General features: G+C 40.2%; 1 protein-coding gene across 4 annotated transcripts in view; it reads right to left on the bottom strand.

The window, feature by feature from the left end:
* The window catches only part of ATP6V0A1 (ATPase H+ transporting V0 subunit a1), a 55,436-nt gene that overhangs the window by 35,866 nt on the left and 2,563 nt on the right, over window positions 1-17,007 (bottom strand). For 3 of the 4 annotated variants that reach the window (XM_070389859.1, XM_070389861.1, XM_070389862.1), the window contains exons 1-5: window positions 14,666-14,776; window positions 12,555-12,718; window positions 4,074-4,152; window positions 2,819-2,916; window positions 1,709-1,837 (exon numbers count right to left, since the gene is read on the bottom strand). In XM_070389859.1, the coding sequence (XP_070245960.1) occupies window positions 1,709-1,837; window positions 2,819-2,916; window positions 4,074-4,152; window positions 12,555-12,671 (423 nt within the window). In that variant the 5' untranslated portion in view covers window positions 12,672-12,718; window positions 14,666-14,776. Of the gene's footprint in view, window positions 1-1,708; window positions 1,838-2,818; window positions 2,917-4,073; window positions 4,153-12,554; window positions 12,719-14,665; window positions 14,777-17,007 lie in introns of those variants that run through there. The other variant, XM_070389860.1, reaches the window with a different exon arrangement.

Below are 17,007 nucleotides of genomic sequence, written 5' to 3'. Positions count from 1 at the left end.
ACAATAATAATGCTGTATTATTATTAAATATAATATTATTATTAAATAATAATAATGTTTAGGTAGTGAGTATACTGGAATTCCAGATTATTTGTTCATCAAAAACCACTTGACATAAGTGACCATGCCTGTTGCAAAAGATCTGGAACACTTGGAAAGAGCTAATTACACTGTCCCACATCCTTTAATGTGATGATAGTGGGGACTGGTGAAAGAAGTTACAGTCAGTTTCAAAATTCTCAACTCAGCAGGCAAACTGAATATTCACACCCTCTCTCTCCTGATATGTAGCCTGATCCTGATTCTCAGGACCAGGCAATTTAATTCCTAGGAGCTTTTCCCCCTTTCCCTGGCTCCAGTAGATCTTGTTAATTAGCATGGTTTCTCTGAGTCAGATCTTCAGTTACTGAGGAATGTAACACGTCTTCAGCTGACTTTCCCCAGCCCCGTGAAGCTAGCATGCTTCAGAATCACCTTGTGAAAATGATCCCTGGGCCCCACCCTCAGGGTTTCTGAGTGAGGACTGAGAACTGGCATTCTGACAAGTTCCCAGGTGAGGCTGATGTTGCTGGTTGGCAAACCCCTGCTCCAGGCTAGAGAACTAGGGAGAGTTATTTTTTCTTCAAAACATAGAAATTAAAAGTGAAACCAAGGACTTATCAGATACTAACTAAAGCAGGCCTTTTGTTTTTTTTAAAAGCTTTGCTAATTTTTGTTGTTGAGCAAAGGAAATAAAGAACTTAATGGGGTGGTCTCCCTGGTGGTCCAGTGGTTAAGACTCTGCAGTGCTTCCAGTGCAGGAGGCATGGATTTGATCTTTGGTCGGGGAACATGCTGCAAGGCGTGGCTGAAAATTTTTTTTTTAAAAAAAGAACTTATGGGAAGGCATACTGAATAGTGACTGGGACAATCTATGAAATGTATGATGTTGCTAATCGGGTGGCAAAGACACCTATAAAATAGAAGAGTTACCCATATTTTAGGCCATCAGTAAAAGCATGTCCACACCGGAAGCTAAGACTCCTCCCCAGCTTTAATTGGGAGAAGGAAGCTTTTTGAGAGCCTTGTTCCAAATCCCTGTGGTGGGGTCACTTCAGCAAGCTGTCCCCTGGCAACTGAGTCACCTACATTTTTAACCCAGGAACTTATTAACATTTTGCCCCTACAAGGTACTGAAGTTGAGTTTAGAGGAAAATCCAGGAATTTCAAACAAGAATCCTACCAATTTTCCATACAACATAAAAAACAGCTCTCAAATTAAGTGTGCTTGCCATCTGGAGTACTTAAAAATATGCTCAAAGGCTGACAAGCAACCATAGAGGACACAAGCTAAAATTTAATGACAAAAGGTTTGGAGATTAAATTTTTGTTTCAATTTCATGTATAACTTTTTCCTGTTGCTTCAACTTCAAGCACATACTTACCTTCATATGTAAAATTTCATCTATGTTTACACAACTACTTTAGGATTCCTTTCCTCATTTTGAGATGAAAAACTGCTGAAAATGCAAAAATATACAAAACCATGGCTGGCTGTGTACTGCATGGAAAATGGAACAGAATCTGACATTTCTTCAACTAAAACAGGGTGCAGAAATGGTATTGTTCCCAAACTAGCAAATTAAAATAATTATTGGAATAAAAATATGGCCCATTAGTGCTGGTGTAATATCAGCTGCCTAAATACTAAAAGAAACAGTAGTCTGACCTCATCAAAAAACTGTTGAGTTTTGCGAAGTATAAATTTTAATTCAGTTAGTTCTAGGAAATTTCTCTTCAGAGCTTCCTGGTTTGTGTTGATTTCCTTCAGTTCATTTTCAATCTTCTCAAAATTAGCCTATAGAAAAACAAAACAAACAAACAACCAACCAAACTATTAACTCACACTAAGCTCAAAATGCTTGCTCTAAAAGACAGATGAAATAATCCATCCCGCAGAATGCTGACCACGCTGAATGTTCAAAGGTATCTTCATATCTACCCAGCAATACATCTGGCCCTGTGTATTCTTTGGTTCCATATCCACAGATTGTATAGTTAATCATAGTTATGCTTAGTTATGGTTAGTTAACCATAGGTCAAAAATATTTGGGGAGGAACATTTTCCAGAAAGTTCCAAAAAGCAAAACTTGAATCTGTTGCTCACTAGCAACTATTTTACCTATGATCTACTTTGTATTTACAATGATTAACATAGCATTTACATTGTATTAGGTATCGTAAGTAATCCAGAGAGGATTTAGAGTATACGGGAGGATGAGAGTAGGTTATATGCAAATACTACAGCCATTTTATACAAGGGTCTTGAACACCAGCAGATTTTGATATTGAGGGAAGGGCTGGAACCAATCTTCCCTGGTTACTGCGGGATGACTGTACTGTGTTTTTACCAGGGTGGTTTTCTTTATAAAGGTTTTTTTTTTGCTTAAAATAGCTTCTTTTTGTCTATAGATTCTGTTATACACTTGGTTAAATCCCCCAGCGGACTTTAGATAAAATAATGATTGAAAAGTCTATCGAGATTTTATGAGATTCAGTTTATGAGATTATTAATAAATTACTAGTTAAATTAACATTAATCCAATAAATTTTCAACAAGCCAATAAACATTAGTGGCATGTGACAGTATTGGAGATATTAATACCACAGTGATTTTTATATCATAAAAAAGGAAATTCATTTTAATCCCGTCCACAAGAACCTTGCAATCAACAGAAAAGGACGGCAAGAATTATTCTACTTTCCATCTACTTAGGAAAGTAATTTCTGCCCTGAAATATAAAGAAACTTTTCTGGCTTCCTCAGAAGAATTGTTTACCTCTAAGTCAATCATGTCCCGGGGGAAGGGCACCTCTGGGTTTTCACCAGTGTCCATAATTGGGATGTTAGCTTTCCTTATCTCTTTCTCAACAAATCCTAGAACGACAGAATCAAAACATTCATGTCTAGATCCACATGTCTGGAACTGCCAATATCTGAGGAAAAAAATAATAAGATCCCAAACCTGGCTAAGAAGAGCTTCATTCTAAGAAAGACACTCTTCATATAAAAGAAGCAGAACTTGTACCTCCTTTTCGCTTCACACCGCTCTTCCTCCTACCCCACATTCTCTAAAGCACAGTTCCTGCAAAGAGGTTTATCAGTCCACTACTGTCTTCTTTCCCTCTTCTGATCTTAACACTGGTTCTCATCTGTGTCAGCTCTCAACCCTGTGTGATGGCTCTGGTCACAGATATTGGTGCAGAGGAGAGCTAAAGTAGAGTGTTACTCAGTAGAATATTTGACCCTCAGCACACTAGTGAGACAACTCCAACCTACAAGGGTTTCGTTAAATTTGAAAATAGGTCAGCTCTGAGTTAAACAAAACAAGAAACAAAGCACAGAAAAGGCCCCAAAACACAGGAGAAAAGTGTGTTTTCAGGTGATAACTACTGACTTGTTTTTCAGCACAGAGACTAAATTCACCCAACTGAAAGTTGGCCTCATATAGCAGCAAGATCTTGGGTTTTGGAGGCAGACAACCTGGATTCAGACACTGATCCCATCGTGGCCACTTACATTCTTGGGCACGTCACTTAACCTCTCTGATCTTTAGCTTCCTCATTTACTTAAATAAGGAAACTGATACCCTGCTTGAAGGAATGCTGTGAGGAATGAACAAAATAAAGCGTATGAACACCCTAACTCTCAATAGTACCTCAATAAATGTTAGGTTCTTCCCGCATAAATAGACAATTTAAAGCTGGCTATGCTGCCATCTAAAATTGATGGTGTTCTAGGTCCTATCTCTCAGAATTCTACAGTGTAGCACTGACATAAAACTCTTATCATAAAAGAAAAACAAAAAACAGTATTTTCAGCTTGCAGCCTTGTCATCTCAAAGTTTCTATTAAGCACCACCGAGCCCAAATACCACACATCTACTTGTGCACAAGAAATTCATCTTCACATTAGACTGCAAGGTTTTTTCTCTCTTTTTCCTTTCATAGTATTTTCTTCCTTTATGAAGAGGACTCTAATTTAAGACAAAGGGGTCACTAGAGGAACATCAGACAAGACCAAAATGCACATACGAAGCTTTCGGTCCATTTCTTCACATCTTCTAACTTCATTCACAAATTTCCTCTGGAAAACGTTCACATCTGGATTTAACTGCAAAATAAGAACAGAATACCAAATACTGTATCCATTTCCTCTCTTTCATAAGCAACAGATCCTGTGAAGTGAAAACCTAGTTCTATGTCAATGTGTCAGTTCAGTTCAGTCTCTCAGTCGTGTCTGACTCTTGGCGACCCCATGAATCGCAGCACGCCAGGCCTCCCTGTCCATCACCAACTCCCAGAGTCTACTCAAACTCATGTCTATTGAGTCGGTGGTGCCATCCAACCATCTCATCCTCTGTCATCCCCTTCTCCTCCTGCATTCAATCTTTCCCAGGATCAGGGTCTTTTCCAATGAGTCAGCTCTTTGCATCAGGTGGCCAAAATATTGGCTAATACAATGCTATTAAAAAACTTTCTACTGATCCACACAACCCGCTTTAGGACCAGTCACACCAAGGAAACGTAAAAACCCTTCTCTCACTGCTGCAGGCTTATTACTGGAATGGAGGCAAATATGACAAAACACAGTAGCACACAATGTTCATCTCAGGCCAGAAGGCTCAGTGAGCACAACCACCTCCCAAATATAGGCAATGGATATAACAGAAGCTTTGCCTGCTTTTCCTTCTCTCCTCCTTCTCAGTCAGTAGAGAGAGAAAGCAAACTTCTCTCAGTTTTCTGCCCAGGGTCTTCACCTTCTAGGTGACAGGCTTATTTATTCAATCATCCACCCATCACAAGTAATTTTCAAAACAATGCCACAAGATATTCTGGGAAACACAAACAAGAATAAAACAAATTCCTCCTCATTAAGAAGCTTGCAACCTAATAGGGAAGAAAGATGAATACAACCCATAAGATAGACTGTGATAAGTTCCATAAAAGTAATACAAATAAAGAACTAACAGTTACTCAACATTTCTGGAGCACCAAATATGCGCCAGACACTATTAGGCACTGGTATGAATACAAAGAGTAAGATATGTCCCAGGTTTGAAGAGCTATCAGCCCTACAGAAGAGACAGACAGAAACCAATCAATACAACTTTTGTGAAAATATTATTAAAGAGTAAGCAAAATGTTGTTGGCAGTTTCCTATAAACATTCACCTACCTACCTCATGACTGAACATTCTACCACTAGGCACCTGCTTAAGGAGAATGAAAACACGTTCACAGAAACTTGTTCAAGAATGTTCGTAAAGACTTCGCTGGCAGTCCAGTGATTAAGACGCCATGCTTCCACTGTAGCAAGGGGCATGGTTGGATTCCTAGTCAGGGAACTCAGGTCCCACATGCTGTGCAGTATAGCCAAAGAAAAAAAGAATGTTTACAGCAGCTTTATTCACAATACCCCCAAACTAGCAGTGATCCAAATATCCATCAACAACTGTACTGTAAGTCACTTTAGTCGTGTCCGACTCTGTGTGACCCCATAGATGGCAGCCCACTAGGCTCCCCTATCCCTGGGATTCTCAAGGCAAGAACACTGGAGTGGGTTGCTGTTTCCTTCTCCAGTGCATGAAAGTGAAAAGTGAAAGCAAAGTTGCTCAGTCGTGTCCGACTCTTAGCGACCCCATGGACTGCAGCCTACCAGGCGCCTCCGTCCATGGGATTTTCCAGGCAAGAGTACTGGAGTGGGGTGCCATTGCCTTCTCTGTCCACCAACATGAGGCTGGATAAAAGCACTGTGCTATGTTCATATCATGGAATAAAAAAGAATAAACTACAGAAATATATAAAATGAGATTAAATCTCAAGAACATGAAGTTGAATGAGTGAAAGAAGTTGGACATAAGAGTCTGGGTAATAAAAAAAAAAGAGTCTGTACTGTATCATTCATTTACATGAAGTTCAAGAACAGGCAAAACTAAACTATGATGGTAGAAATCAAAACAGTGGTTACCTACGGTGGGTATGGACTGACCAGAAGTGGGCAAGAGACAACCTTCTGGGCTGCTGGAAATATTCTGTATCTTGATTGGGGTGATGGTTATAAAGGTGTATACATTTACCAAAATCATCAACTTGTACTCCTAAGATCTTTGCATTTCATTGAATATAAAAGTTTACTTCCATAAAAAAAAAATGAGGGCAAAAAAAAAAGGGGGGGGACAGACACACACACAAGGAATAACTGATTCTATCTTGGGGGACAAGAGAAAAAATGCACAAAGGTAACACCTGAGCTGGCAATGAGGCAGAGTTCAATAAGCAGAAATAGAATGCAAGCAGAAAGACCATGACAAGTGACTCAGAGACATAAATCAATCATATTCTCAGAGAATGGGGGACATTTTCTACAGATCAAGATGAGGGAATGCAAGGAGCAGGATGTGGAAGATTTTGTCCTCTGGGCAATAATATGGAATCAAATGATCTGATTTTTACTTTTTTTTTTTTTTTTAAAGATTTGCTGTTTTGAAGAATATTGTATGTGAAGAATGAACTGTAAGAGAGAGAAAGACTGGTAACAGAGAGACTAATAAGGAAATTATTGGTATTATGTATCACTCATCTCACATGCTAGTAAAGTAATGCTCAAAATTCTCCAAGCCAGGCTTCAGCAATATGTGAACTGTGAACTTCCTGATGTTCAAGCTGGTTTTAGAAAAGGCAGAGGAACCAGAGATCAAATTGCGAACATCCGCTGGACCATGGAAAAAGCAAGAGAGTTCCAGAAAAACATCTATTTCTGCTTTATTGACTATGCAAAGCCTTTGACTGTGTGGATCACAATAAACTGTGGAAAATTCTGAAAGAGATGGGAATACCGGACCACCTGACCTGCCTCTTGAGAAATCTGTATGTAGGTCAGGAAGCAACAGTTAGAACTGGACATGGAACAACAGACTGGTTCCAAACAGGAAACGGAGTACGTCAAGGCTGTATATTATCACCCTGCTTATTGAACTTATATGCAGAGTACGTCATGAGGAGAAGGCAATGGCACTCCACTCCAGTACTCTTGCCTGGAAAATCCCATGGATGGAGGAACCTGGTAGGCTGCAGTCCATGGGGTCACTAAGAGTCGGACACGACTGAGCGACTTCACTTTCACTTTTCACTTTCATGCATTGGAGAAGGAAATGGCAGCCCACTCCAGTGTTCTTGCCTGGAGAATCCCATGGACAGAGGAGCCTGGTGGGCTGCCGTCTATGGGGTCGCACAGAATCGGACACTACTGAAGCGACTTAGCAGCAGCAGCAGCAGAGTACATCATGAGAAATGCTGGACTGGAAGAAACACAAGCTGGAATCAAGATTGCTGGGAGAAATATCAATAACCTCAGATATGCAGATGACACCACCCTTATGGCAGAAAGTGAAGAGGAACTAAAAAGCCTCTTGATGAAAGTGAAAGTGGAGAGTGAAAAAGTTGGCTTAAAGCTCAACATTCAGAAAACGAAGGTCATGGCATCCGGTCCCATCACTTCATGGCAAACAGACGGGGAAACAGTGGAAACAGTGTCAGACTTTATTTTTTTGGGCTCCAAAATCACTGCAGATGGTGACTGCAGCCATGAAATTAAAAGACGCTTACTCCTTGGAAGGAAACTTATGACCAACCTAGATAGCATATTCAAAAGCAGAGACATTACTTTGCCAACAAAGGTCCGTCTAGTCAAGGCTATGGTTTTTCCAGTGGTCATGTATGGATGTGAGAGTTGGACTGTGAAGAAGGCTGAGCGCCAAAGAATTGATGCTTTTGAACTGTGGTGTTGGAGAAGACTCTTGAGAGTCCCTTGGACTGCAAGGAGATCCAACCAGTCCATTCTGCAGGAGATCAGCCCTGGGATTTCTTTGGAAGGAATGATGCTAAAGCTGAAACTCCAGTACTTTGGCCACCTCATGTGAAGAGTTGACTCACTGGAAAAGACTCTGATGCTGGGAGGCACTGGGGGCAGGAGGAGAAGGGGACGACAGAGGATGAGATGGCTGGATGGCATCACTGACTGGATGGACGTGAGTCTGAGTGAACTCCGGGAATTGGTGATAGACAGGGAGGCCTGGCATGCTGCGACTCATGGGGTTGCAAAGAGTCGGACACGACTGAGCGACTGAACTAAACTGAAGGGCTGGAGGTGGGGCGTGGGGTTGGGAGGAAATGGGGAGGGACTCTTAATGGGTACAGGGTTTCTTCTTGAAAGTGTCCAAGATTCAGTGTGGTGATGGTTGTACAATTCTGTGACTACAATAAAAATCATTGAACTGTACACTTGAAATGGACAAATTGTATGGTATATGGATTGTATCTCAGTAAAGCTGTTAAAAAAAATTAGTAGGGAAAAAAGTGCCTATGTAATTCACCAAATTAACAGATTTAAAGGAGAAAAAAAAATTTTTTTAAGGTAATCTCAATAAACAAAAGGCATTCAGTAAAATTCCACAACCATTTGTGACAACTTCAGAAAAACCAGAAATGGAAAGGAATCTGCATAATCTAATAGAATTTTCCCCCCAAATTAAGAATACACATCCTATTTAAACTATAAAAAATCTAAAAGATTACCCTTAAAGTTAGGAGCAAGACAAGCATACTATGTGATAGACACAAGGCATTCTGCTCTATTTCCTTATTAACAAAATTCCCAATTTTGTTCAGGCAGTAGCAGATCAGTTGGAAAAAAAAAAACAACAACCACATTTCCCAAACTCCCTTGCAGCTAGATTACACCGTAATTTTGGCCAATGAATAATTAGCAAAGTCTGATGAGGATTTCTGGGAAAATTGTTTTCCTCCATATGTAAGTACTTCCCCTTCCTCTTTGCACTTCCTTCTTCCTGCCTAGAATATGGATGAAATGCTGTGAGTTGTGGTGATCATCTGTAAAGACAAAAGCCAAGTGCTCAAGGATATTCAAACAAATACAAAGTGATCTTAGGACACTGATGACAGTGGGAAGCTGGGCTTCATGTTACATGAGAAAAGTATACCCCTATCATTCGGGTTTTTAGTTACATACAGCTGAACACAATCCTAACTATTATCAGCTTGGTCTTATACTTTATCAACATGTTACTGAAGGTAAAATAAGAAGAAAAAAAAGAAAAGGGTTTGAAGGAGACAGCTCACTCTGACAGTACAGTAAAAAAAAGACTGTATCAACTGCAGCAAAATATTAACAGCTAATGAATCTACACCAGAGTATTCAGGCTTGAAATTTTTCAAGATAAAAATTTTGGAAAAAAAGAAAATACTAATAACAAAAAAAGAAAAGTAAACTTTACATATGTGACAAACTATACCATCAACAGAGGGAAAAGACAAGCCACAGCCTAGAAGTTACCAGTAGAGGATTAGAAAAAGATTAGCTTCCAGAGTACAAGGAGAACTTAAAAAAAAATCCTACACGTCAGTGAGCAAGCAAACTCAACAGAAAAATAGGCAAATATGGACAGACATTCATGGAAAATGAAACTCATTATGTTCAATAAACAAATAATAAGATACTAAATACACTAGTCTAAAAGGTACAAATTAAAACAGTAAGATACCACTTCATAACCATCACATGGGCAAATTTCTTTCTGTCTGAGCACAGAGGTGTTGGCACAATTGTGGAACAAAAGGAACTCTTCAGCCAGCGATGGGAGCGTGAATAGGTACATTCACCATGAAGTATGGACTCTGACTACATCTAACAGGGACACACACGATGTTCAGCAATGCCCCTCCTGGTTATAATCCCTGGAGCAGCAGCAGGTCCATGAGAGCAATACCATTTTCATGCAACACTAAGACATTATTTGCCCTTTTCATTCTTATCCTTTCATGAGTCTGCAGTGAAATTTCCCAGAGGCTCATAAGATACGTCACGGCAGACTGCAGAAACAAGTAAGAATCAGGCTGTCTTCTACTAATTCAGACTCTAAAAGATTTTCAAAAGTGTAAAAGCCATACCCTTCTTCTCAAAATTATTCTTCTTTGTTTTGGAAAATAGTTATTTTTCATAAAAAAGTTATGGTAACATGTAGTGGGCTTATTATAATTTTAAAATGATTTAATAAATAAATACTTCAAACATTTCTCAGTGTTAATTTCCAGTACAATAATATCAATAACTGTAACTCACATAAAAACCCTCTAGGGTCCTCAATAATTTTTTAAGAGTGTAAAGAGGTCCTCAGACCAAAAAGTTTGAGAACCACTGCCCTGAAGAAACTATCACATATGTATACCATGATATATACATAATATATACAGAGAAGAAACTATCACATATGTATACCACAATATATATATAATATATATATATATGAATCTTCACTACCACTCTAGAGCAAACAACTGCAATCAACCAAAATGTTCATCAGAAGGAAAAAATGCTAAACTGTATACTCTTACAATAACTATACAGCAATTTAACCCATACAGGTTGATACTACCTGTATCAACATGGTTAACTCTCACAATGTTAAATTTAAAAACGACTTGCTAGAGGATATATACAATAGGAAACCATGTACATAGTTTTAAAACATACAAAATTATACTATATATTATTATTTAGTGATACATACATACATACACAGCAAAAATGGGGGAAAAACACAAAGGAATGACAAAAGCAAAGATCACTGTAGAAATCACCTTTGTAGGGGAGGAGAGAGAAATGAATGGCACGGAAGAAAGCTACACAGGCATTTTTCAATTATTTGTGAGTAGTTCTCTTAATTAGATAATAGAAACATAGTTACAGGCGTAACTCATTTTACTGTATTTCACACTACTGCGCTTTGCAGATACTCCATTGTTTTACAAATTGAAGGTCTGGGGCATCCTTGCTTCGAGGAAGGTTGGTTGATCACTGCCATTTTTCAATAGCATTTGCTCACTTTCTGTCTCTGTCACATTTTGGTAATTTTCCCAGCATTTCAAACTTTTTCATTATTGTATCTGTTATGGTGATCAGTAACCTTCTGAATGCAGAAAGATTACTTGTTGAAGGCTCAGATGATGTTTAGCATTTTCTAGCAACAAAGTATTTTTAAATTAATGTATGTACTTCTTTTTAGACACAATGCTATTGCACACTTAATAGACTTTAGTGTAATCTACAGTCTACGGTATAAACATAACTTTTTCTTTCGGCCACGCCACTAGCTTGCAGGATCTCAATCTTCCAACCAAGGACTGAACATATGCCCTGAGCAGTGAAATGGAGGAGTCCTAAACACTAGATTATCAGGGAATTCCCAACATAACTTTTAAATGTACTGGGAAACCAAAACATTTGTGTAACTCAATTTATTGAGATACTTTATTGTAGTGGTCTGGAACTAAAATAAATATTCACCTTATTAATCCCTATTAATTTTTTTTATGATTGACATAAAAGTTAAGAACACTGAATACACACAATGGTGTTAGGGAGACACCATAGGATGAAATAAAGGATGCAAATTAAGGATGAGTTAGGTTTGATTTAGCCTTCAAGTCTAAAAAACTGGAAGAATATTGATGCATTAGCTGAGTTAGGAGAACATTTGAAGAGAGGTAATATAAGAGGGTTCAAAGAGAAAAAGGAATGAGACCTTGTCACTGGATTATATCTATGCAATTTCAGCTCAGACTGAGAATTTCCAGAAAGCTTGCCAATTCCAGGAAGTCAAAACTGATTAATTCCACTGCTTTCTGACCACTCCTCTTTCATCTATCCATTCATTCCAACAAATATTGATTATCTTATATGTGGGCACTAAGGATATAACAGTGAATGTCCCTATCTTCCTCGTGCTAAGATCACTGCACAAGAGACATTCTTTAATCAGTCACTCACACCGATAACAGAAAATCAAGACTCTGACGAATGCTATAAACAAGAGGTACATGGAGCTTTGAGACTGCGTAACAAGGAACTGTTAACTGCCCCCTCCTTTCAGCATCGTAGATTTGCCTTCCTGATCAGATTGTAAGCCTCATAGTATACTTTTTTTTTTTAATACTTAGATTATCCACTTTCTTTTGCTATCTCCTCCTCCAAAGTGCCTAGCTTCAAAACAGTGAGTATTCAGTATACCCTTATGCACTATATATCTGTAACTGGATGCCTCAGATTTTGTAATAAATACATCCTATTGTACGCAGAGCTATGACACTTTTTAAAAATACCCTACTATGGGTGTTAAGGAGCCCAAAAGTGAAGTTCGAGCCTTGAACTTTTGAAGGCTGAGGATGGAGGCTGTCCTCCGTCTGCATTTCAAGCAATTATGCTGAGAATGCTTCAGATTATCCTCCACAAGGTACGCTAGTAAAAGTGTGGAAGGATCAGCACAAATCACTTTCACCTGTGCAAAGACAACTTGAAATGTACACTCTTCTAGTAGTAAGCCAGTACTATAATGTTATTTTTGCAAATAAAAAGCAAAACATCTGTCACGAGGCAATTGGCCATAACAAGAAAAATAAAGTTCAGTGATAATCAAGAAGCAGTGCCATAACTACTTACATCACGAAACTGAACCTTTCCAAGTTCACCTAATTCACTGACACAACAATAAGCAGCTTCTGACTGTAGAAAAAGCTGGGCCAGTGTCATCTCTTCACTCCGGAAAAGCTCCCCCATGGTGGCAGAAAGGACCGGTCAGCTGAGTACCGGGATTTCTCTGCAACCTAAAACAAAAAGAGAAAATTACATGAACTTGGAACTACCAAGAGGACTGAAAGCAAACACCCCAGGAGGCCTCTTCCACATTGTATTTCATTTCTCCCACTCCATGCTGACAGATCTTTATTAACTGTTTTGAGAGCTTAGAAAGACAGAAAGAAGAAATAGCAAAGGCTGTTACTGAATCCTCTTATGAAGAATGCCTGATGAACAGTCACTTCCTTTGCAGTCAACATCAGGATCAAATGACAATAATGTGGGACATCTCAATACATAAGAATGTATTCAGATTAAAAACAGGAACTGGGAATCCGAAACAGTTCTTTAAATACCCTGGACACAGTATTATAAGGCAGTGACATTCACAGAGATCTTTTTTTGTTTTTGCCTGTGTCAGGAAACAATCAGAAGAGACTTCAATTACCCTCTCAAAAAGGATGTCTCTGTTGAGATTAGTTTTCTATCCTCTACTGCCAATTTCTAACAGCCAAAGTCCCAGCACTGCCCTCAAGGTACAGCTACCTTAAAGGATTTACCTTTTCTCTCAAGGTACAGCTACCTTAAAGGATTTACCTTTTCAAACCCCTCACAAAACACCATTTTCTCCCCAAAGAATCTAAACACGTAAGTGTTAACTTCTACATACACACACACACAGAAACAGCTTACACATTATGCCCAACCTCAAGTCAAACATGATGGGAACACATGAAATGACAAAGCAATTTTATCGTCAGAGAATAAGCTTTCAACCTCCGCAGCTTTCTGTTTTTTATCCCCACCTTCAAGATTAACTACGTTCTTCCATCTGTTAAAGCTTCTCATGAATGAGCCAGTAAAGATATCCTTCTGGGGCGGTCTTACCGTTACCGGGTAGGAAAGACAATTGGCGCTATCAGTGGTCCTGAAACTGTAATTATTTATTCTCAGTCGGCTACTGTAAGGCACGGACTGTACAGTATCTAAACTCAACAAAATGCACGTTATTTCTGGTATCATGAGGGCATTCCTAATGATAGGCAAAACTGGCATCAAAGGAAGAGCTATTTCTCCGGAAGCCTGGGAGACATTTTGAGAAATCTGAATGACAAAACCTTTGTGCATTTGGCATTCAAGGTAGCAAAACAACACATTTAGATAGAAACAAGAATTTCTCAAGAGATTATGTAGCTTGACTTTGAGACTGCCTACACCTGACTCATCCAAAACAGCTGTTAACAGTCCCCACTCCACCTCCCAACACGAATAGATTCCACAACCTCTAAGCACATAAAATTATGCCAGATCAGCATAGTTCAGAGGCTGCCGATAATGACAACCTCCAATGAGTTGCCTCCCTGTTTCTGCTCTTTAATGATTACAAGTCTCCCTAGAACATCTCTGTCCCACTGGAGCCAAATCGAAAAATAAAAAGGCCATAGCGATCCGGGGGTGTTGGGAGGGTCACAAAGCAAAATAGGAAGAAACAGTAATCCTGCACAAGAGGAGTCCAAATAAAGAGCTCCCGAGCCCTCCTGCCTCACAACTGCCATCCAGCCCTCGTCTCCCTTAACGAGGTATTCAAGTTCACCTGCCTCATTTCCTGTCTATCCAGTGAGAAGCAGGAATTCCCCGGGCCCAGGCACACCTACCTCCTGGAATGGGGAATAAAGGGGAGAACCCTCAAATGGGAGTCCCTCTAAGAAGACCTCCAATTCTTCTGTATTCCCAATAACCTTCAGTTTTTCCACCTTCCACGTAAATGGGAGAAGGGATCGGGGCCTCAAAAAGAGAGTGAACCTCCTGTTCCTCTGCCTACAGGAGGGGTACCCGAGGAGGGGTGAACCCCCATTTCCTCTCAGAGACTTGAAGCCCTTGCTAATTCCTTTGACAACCGAGGGGGCCGTTAGAAGGGCTTGTTTTGCCCCTCAAAGGCCGCTCCCGGCCGCGCTGTACCCACAGCTCCCGCTCACCTGCAGCTGGGTGCCGCCGCCAAGGCAGCTGCGGCAAACCAAACCCGCAGCCTCCGCAGCTCCTGGCAGCCGCACCTCGACGTGCGTGCGTCCGCAAAGCCCCGCCTCCGCGCCGCCGCCGGCCACCGCCCCCACGATGACCTCATTGCCATTGGCCAATGGGGCGCGGCCTCAGCCGGAGGCCGCATTGCGGAGTCGCGGGGGCGTGGGCGAAACCCTGCGTGCTGACGCCATCTTGTTCCCTCAGCCGCGGCTGCGGGCCGGGGACGGCCGGCTGTGGCGCAGGTGCTGGCGGCCTTAAGTCATTGAGCTCTTCAGAATCCGTGTTCCCTAATAAGTTTCCTTGAAGCCAGGCTGTCTGCTTTTTTTATTTTCATATTCAAGGAATTAATTCACAACTTTTTCCTCTTCTAGGGAAATAGCATGAAGGGGAGAAATTATGAAATAAGTTGCGAGCTGCAGGGAAGCTTTAAAGGGCTTCCAGCCAGTCTCCTCTGTACGCACACACATCTTTTCCCCTTGTTTTACAGAGGAGAAAATTTGATTCCTAGAGTGGGGAGAGACTTGCTAAAGGTGCTAGATCCTATGGTCTAGGCTTGAGCAGGGGGCTCTTTAGTTTAAGTACGGAGAAACCTCTCTTTGTAAAGGTAATTGTTTCAGTCCCTCCAGCAACTATCCAAGGTCTGTTTTTCTCCAATTAACAGTGGGAGAAACCTTATTAGGCCATGTGTTGTGAAAGTTAATTTTGAATCTTCTTTGCATACTTGTGCTCCCACTTGATCGCTTAAAGGTTTTATCTTCCTCAAAATCTGTAGAAGAATAACCTAAGGTTTTAAAACCGTGTTAAGTGATGCCTACCCATTATTTATTTAAAAACAACAACAACAACCCCACCATTATCGATTGATGTCGGTTCCCTTTTCTTGCCGTACTTGTAAGGAAGAGTTGGGATCCCAAATCGTTTGTCAAAACCAGAACTGTATCAGGAAAAACTCAGAAAACCGGTTATTCATACTTCGTGGGTGGTGGACCATATTAGGATTCAAATTTAATGACGGATTGACATCTACCTGGCAAAACATCATCAATCTTGCTTTACCAGCCTAAAGGAAATAAGGGCAAAACGGACACTTAATTTGCATTTTCCATGTCACAGTATGAATGAAGACAGGATTTCATTTCGATTTTGTTGAGAAGTAGCACCTTGGAGAGCCCCAGAACCTCATTTTCCTGGTGAGCTTAGTTCTCCCTAGCTCTCTCACCTTAACCGGAAAGGCGGATAAGGACCCACATTTGAATGCCTGCCAAGTTTTAGAAAACTATTACACAATGACTGTTATTTCCTTCCTTTGAGACTTAAAAAAATTTTTTTAAACCTCAGGGTCAGCTGTTTGCTAACCACAAATTTTCATTCTCTTACCTTTAAGACAGCCTTTCATCTGGTCTCATCTCGGTTCTCTTGAATTCTCTTTTCTCATGGCTTTCTTGGAAGTATATTCTCTCAGAGCTCCTTTTCCGTTTCATCTCCTGCCATCAGTCTTTCTCCAGTGTTCTGTTTCTTTTCCCTACCTGCTCTCTTCCTTAGAAGTCTTGCCTAATGTCAGGCTTAAATGTCTATATATAGGACTCATACCTATTTTACCCTCCACCTCCTTCCTCCAAGGCTCTCACTGAATAAAAACTGTCTCTTCCTCTGAGATCCTTAATCCTGCTAATGGCATCGTTATTTTCCTAGTTACCAGAACTCCAAGCTTAAATCATCCTGGGTTTCTTCCTGACCAGGGATGATGGAACCGTGGCCCCTAGCAGTGAAAGCACAGAGTCCTAACCACTGGACTACCAGGGGATTCCCTTAGGCCATCCTTAATTCTATTCGTTTCCCTCTCATTCTTAATTTAGTCAGCTATCATGTCATTCTCATTGTATAACCTGCATTTATATCTTGTCTGTACCCCTTGATCCTTTTTATTTTCATTGCTGATAACTTAGATAACCTTTGCATCTGTCAAATAACTGAAACAGAAGTCTATGGGAGGCGCATGGTATAGTGTAGCAGAAGACCCCAGGCTTTTGTATTGTCCAAATTAGGCTTGAATCTCAATTCCTCCAGTTATTCCATCTGATGTCAAATGCAAGAAGAGCCAGTCTCAGCTCTCACAGTTAGTTACAAGATGTGGGAACTTGAGCAAGTGTGAACTGAACTTCATGTTCCTCACTGGAACTCTAATGGGGCTTTTCTATTTCTCTTATAAACACGGTACTTTCTACCTGGACTTTTCTCCCCTAGTTATGAGCCTACTCATTCAGTAGTAAAGTACCATTTCTTGAATGAATGGGTGAAT

The sequence above is a fragment of the Bos mutus genome, chromosome 19 (assembly GCF_027580195.1).
Source record: "Bos mutus isolate GX-2022 chromosome 19, NWIPB_WYAK_1.1, whole genome shotgun sequence".
In the NCBI taxonomy this organism is placed as follows: Eukaryota; Metazoa; Chordata; class Mammalia; order Artiodactyla; family Bovidae; genus Bos; species Bos mutus.
This window is presented reverse-complemented; position numbering and strand designations above follow the sequence as displayed.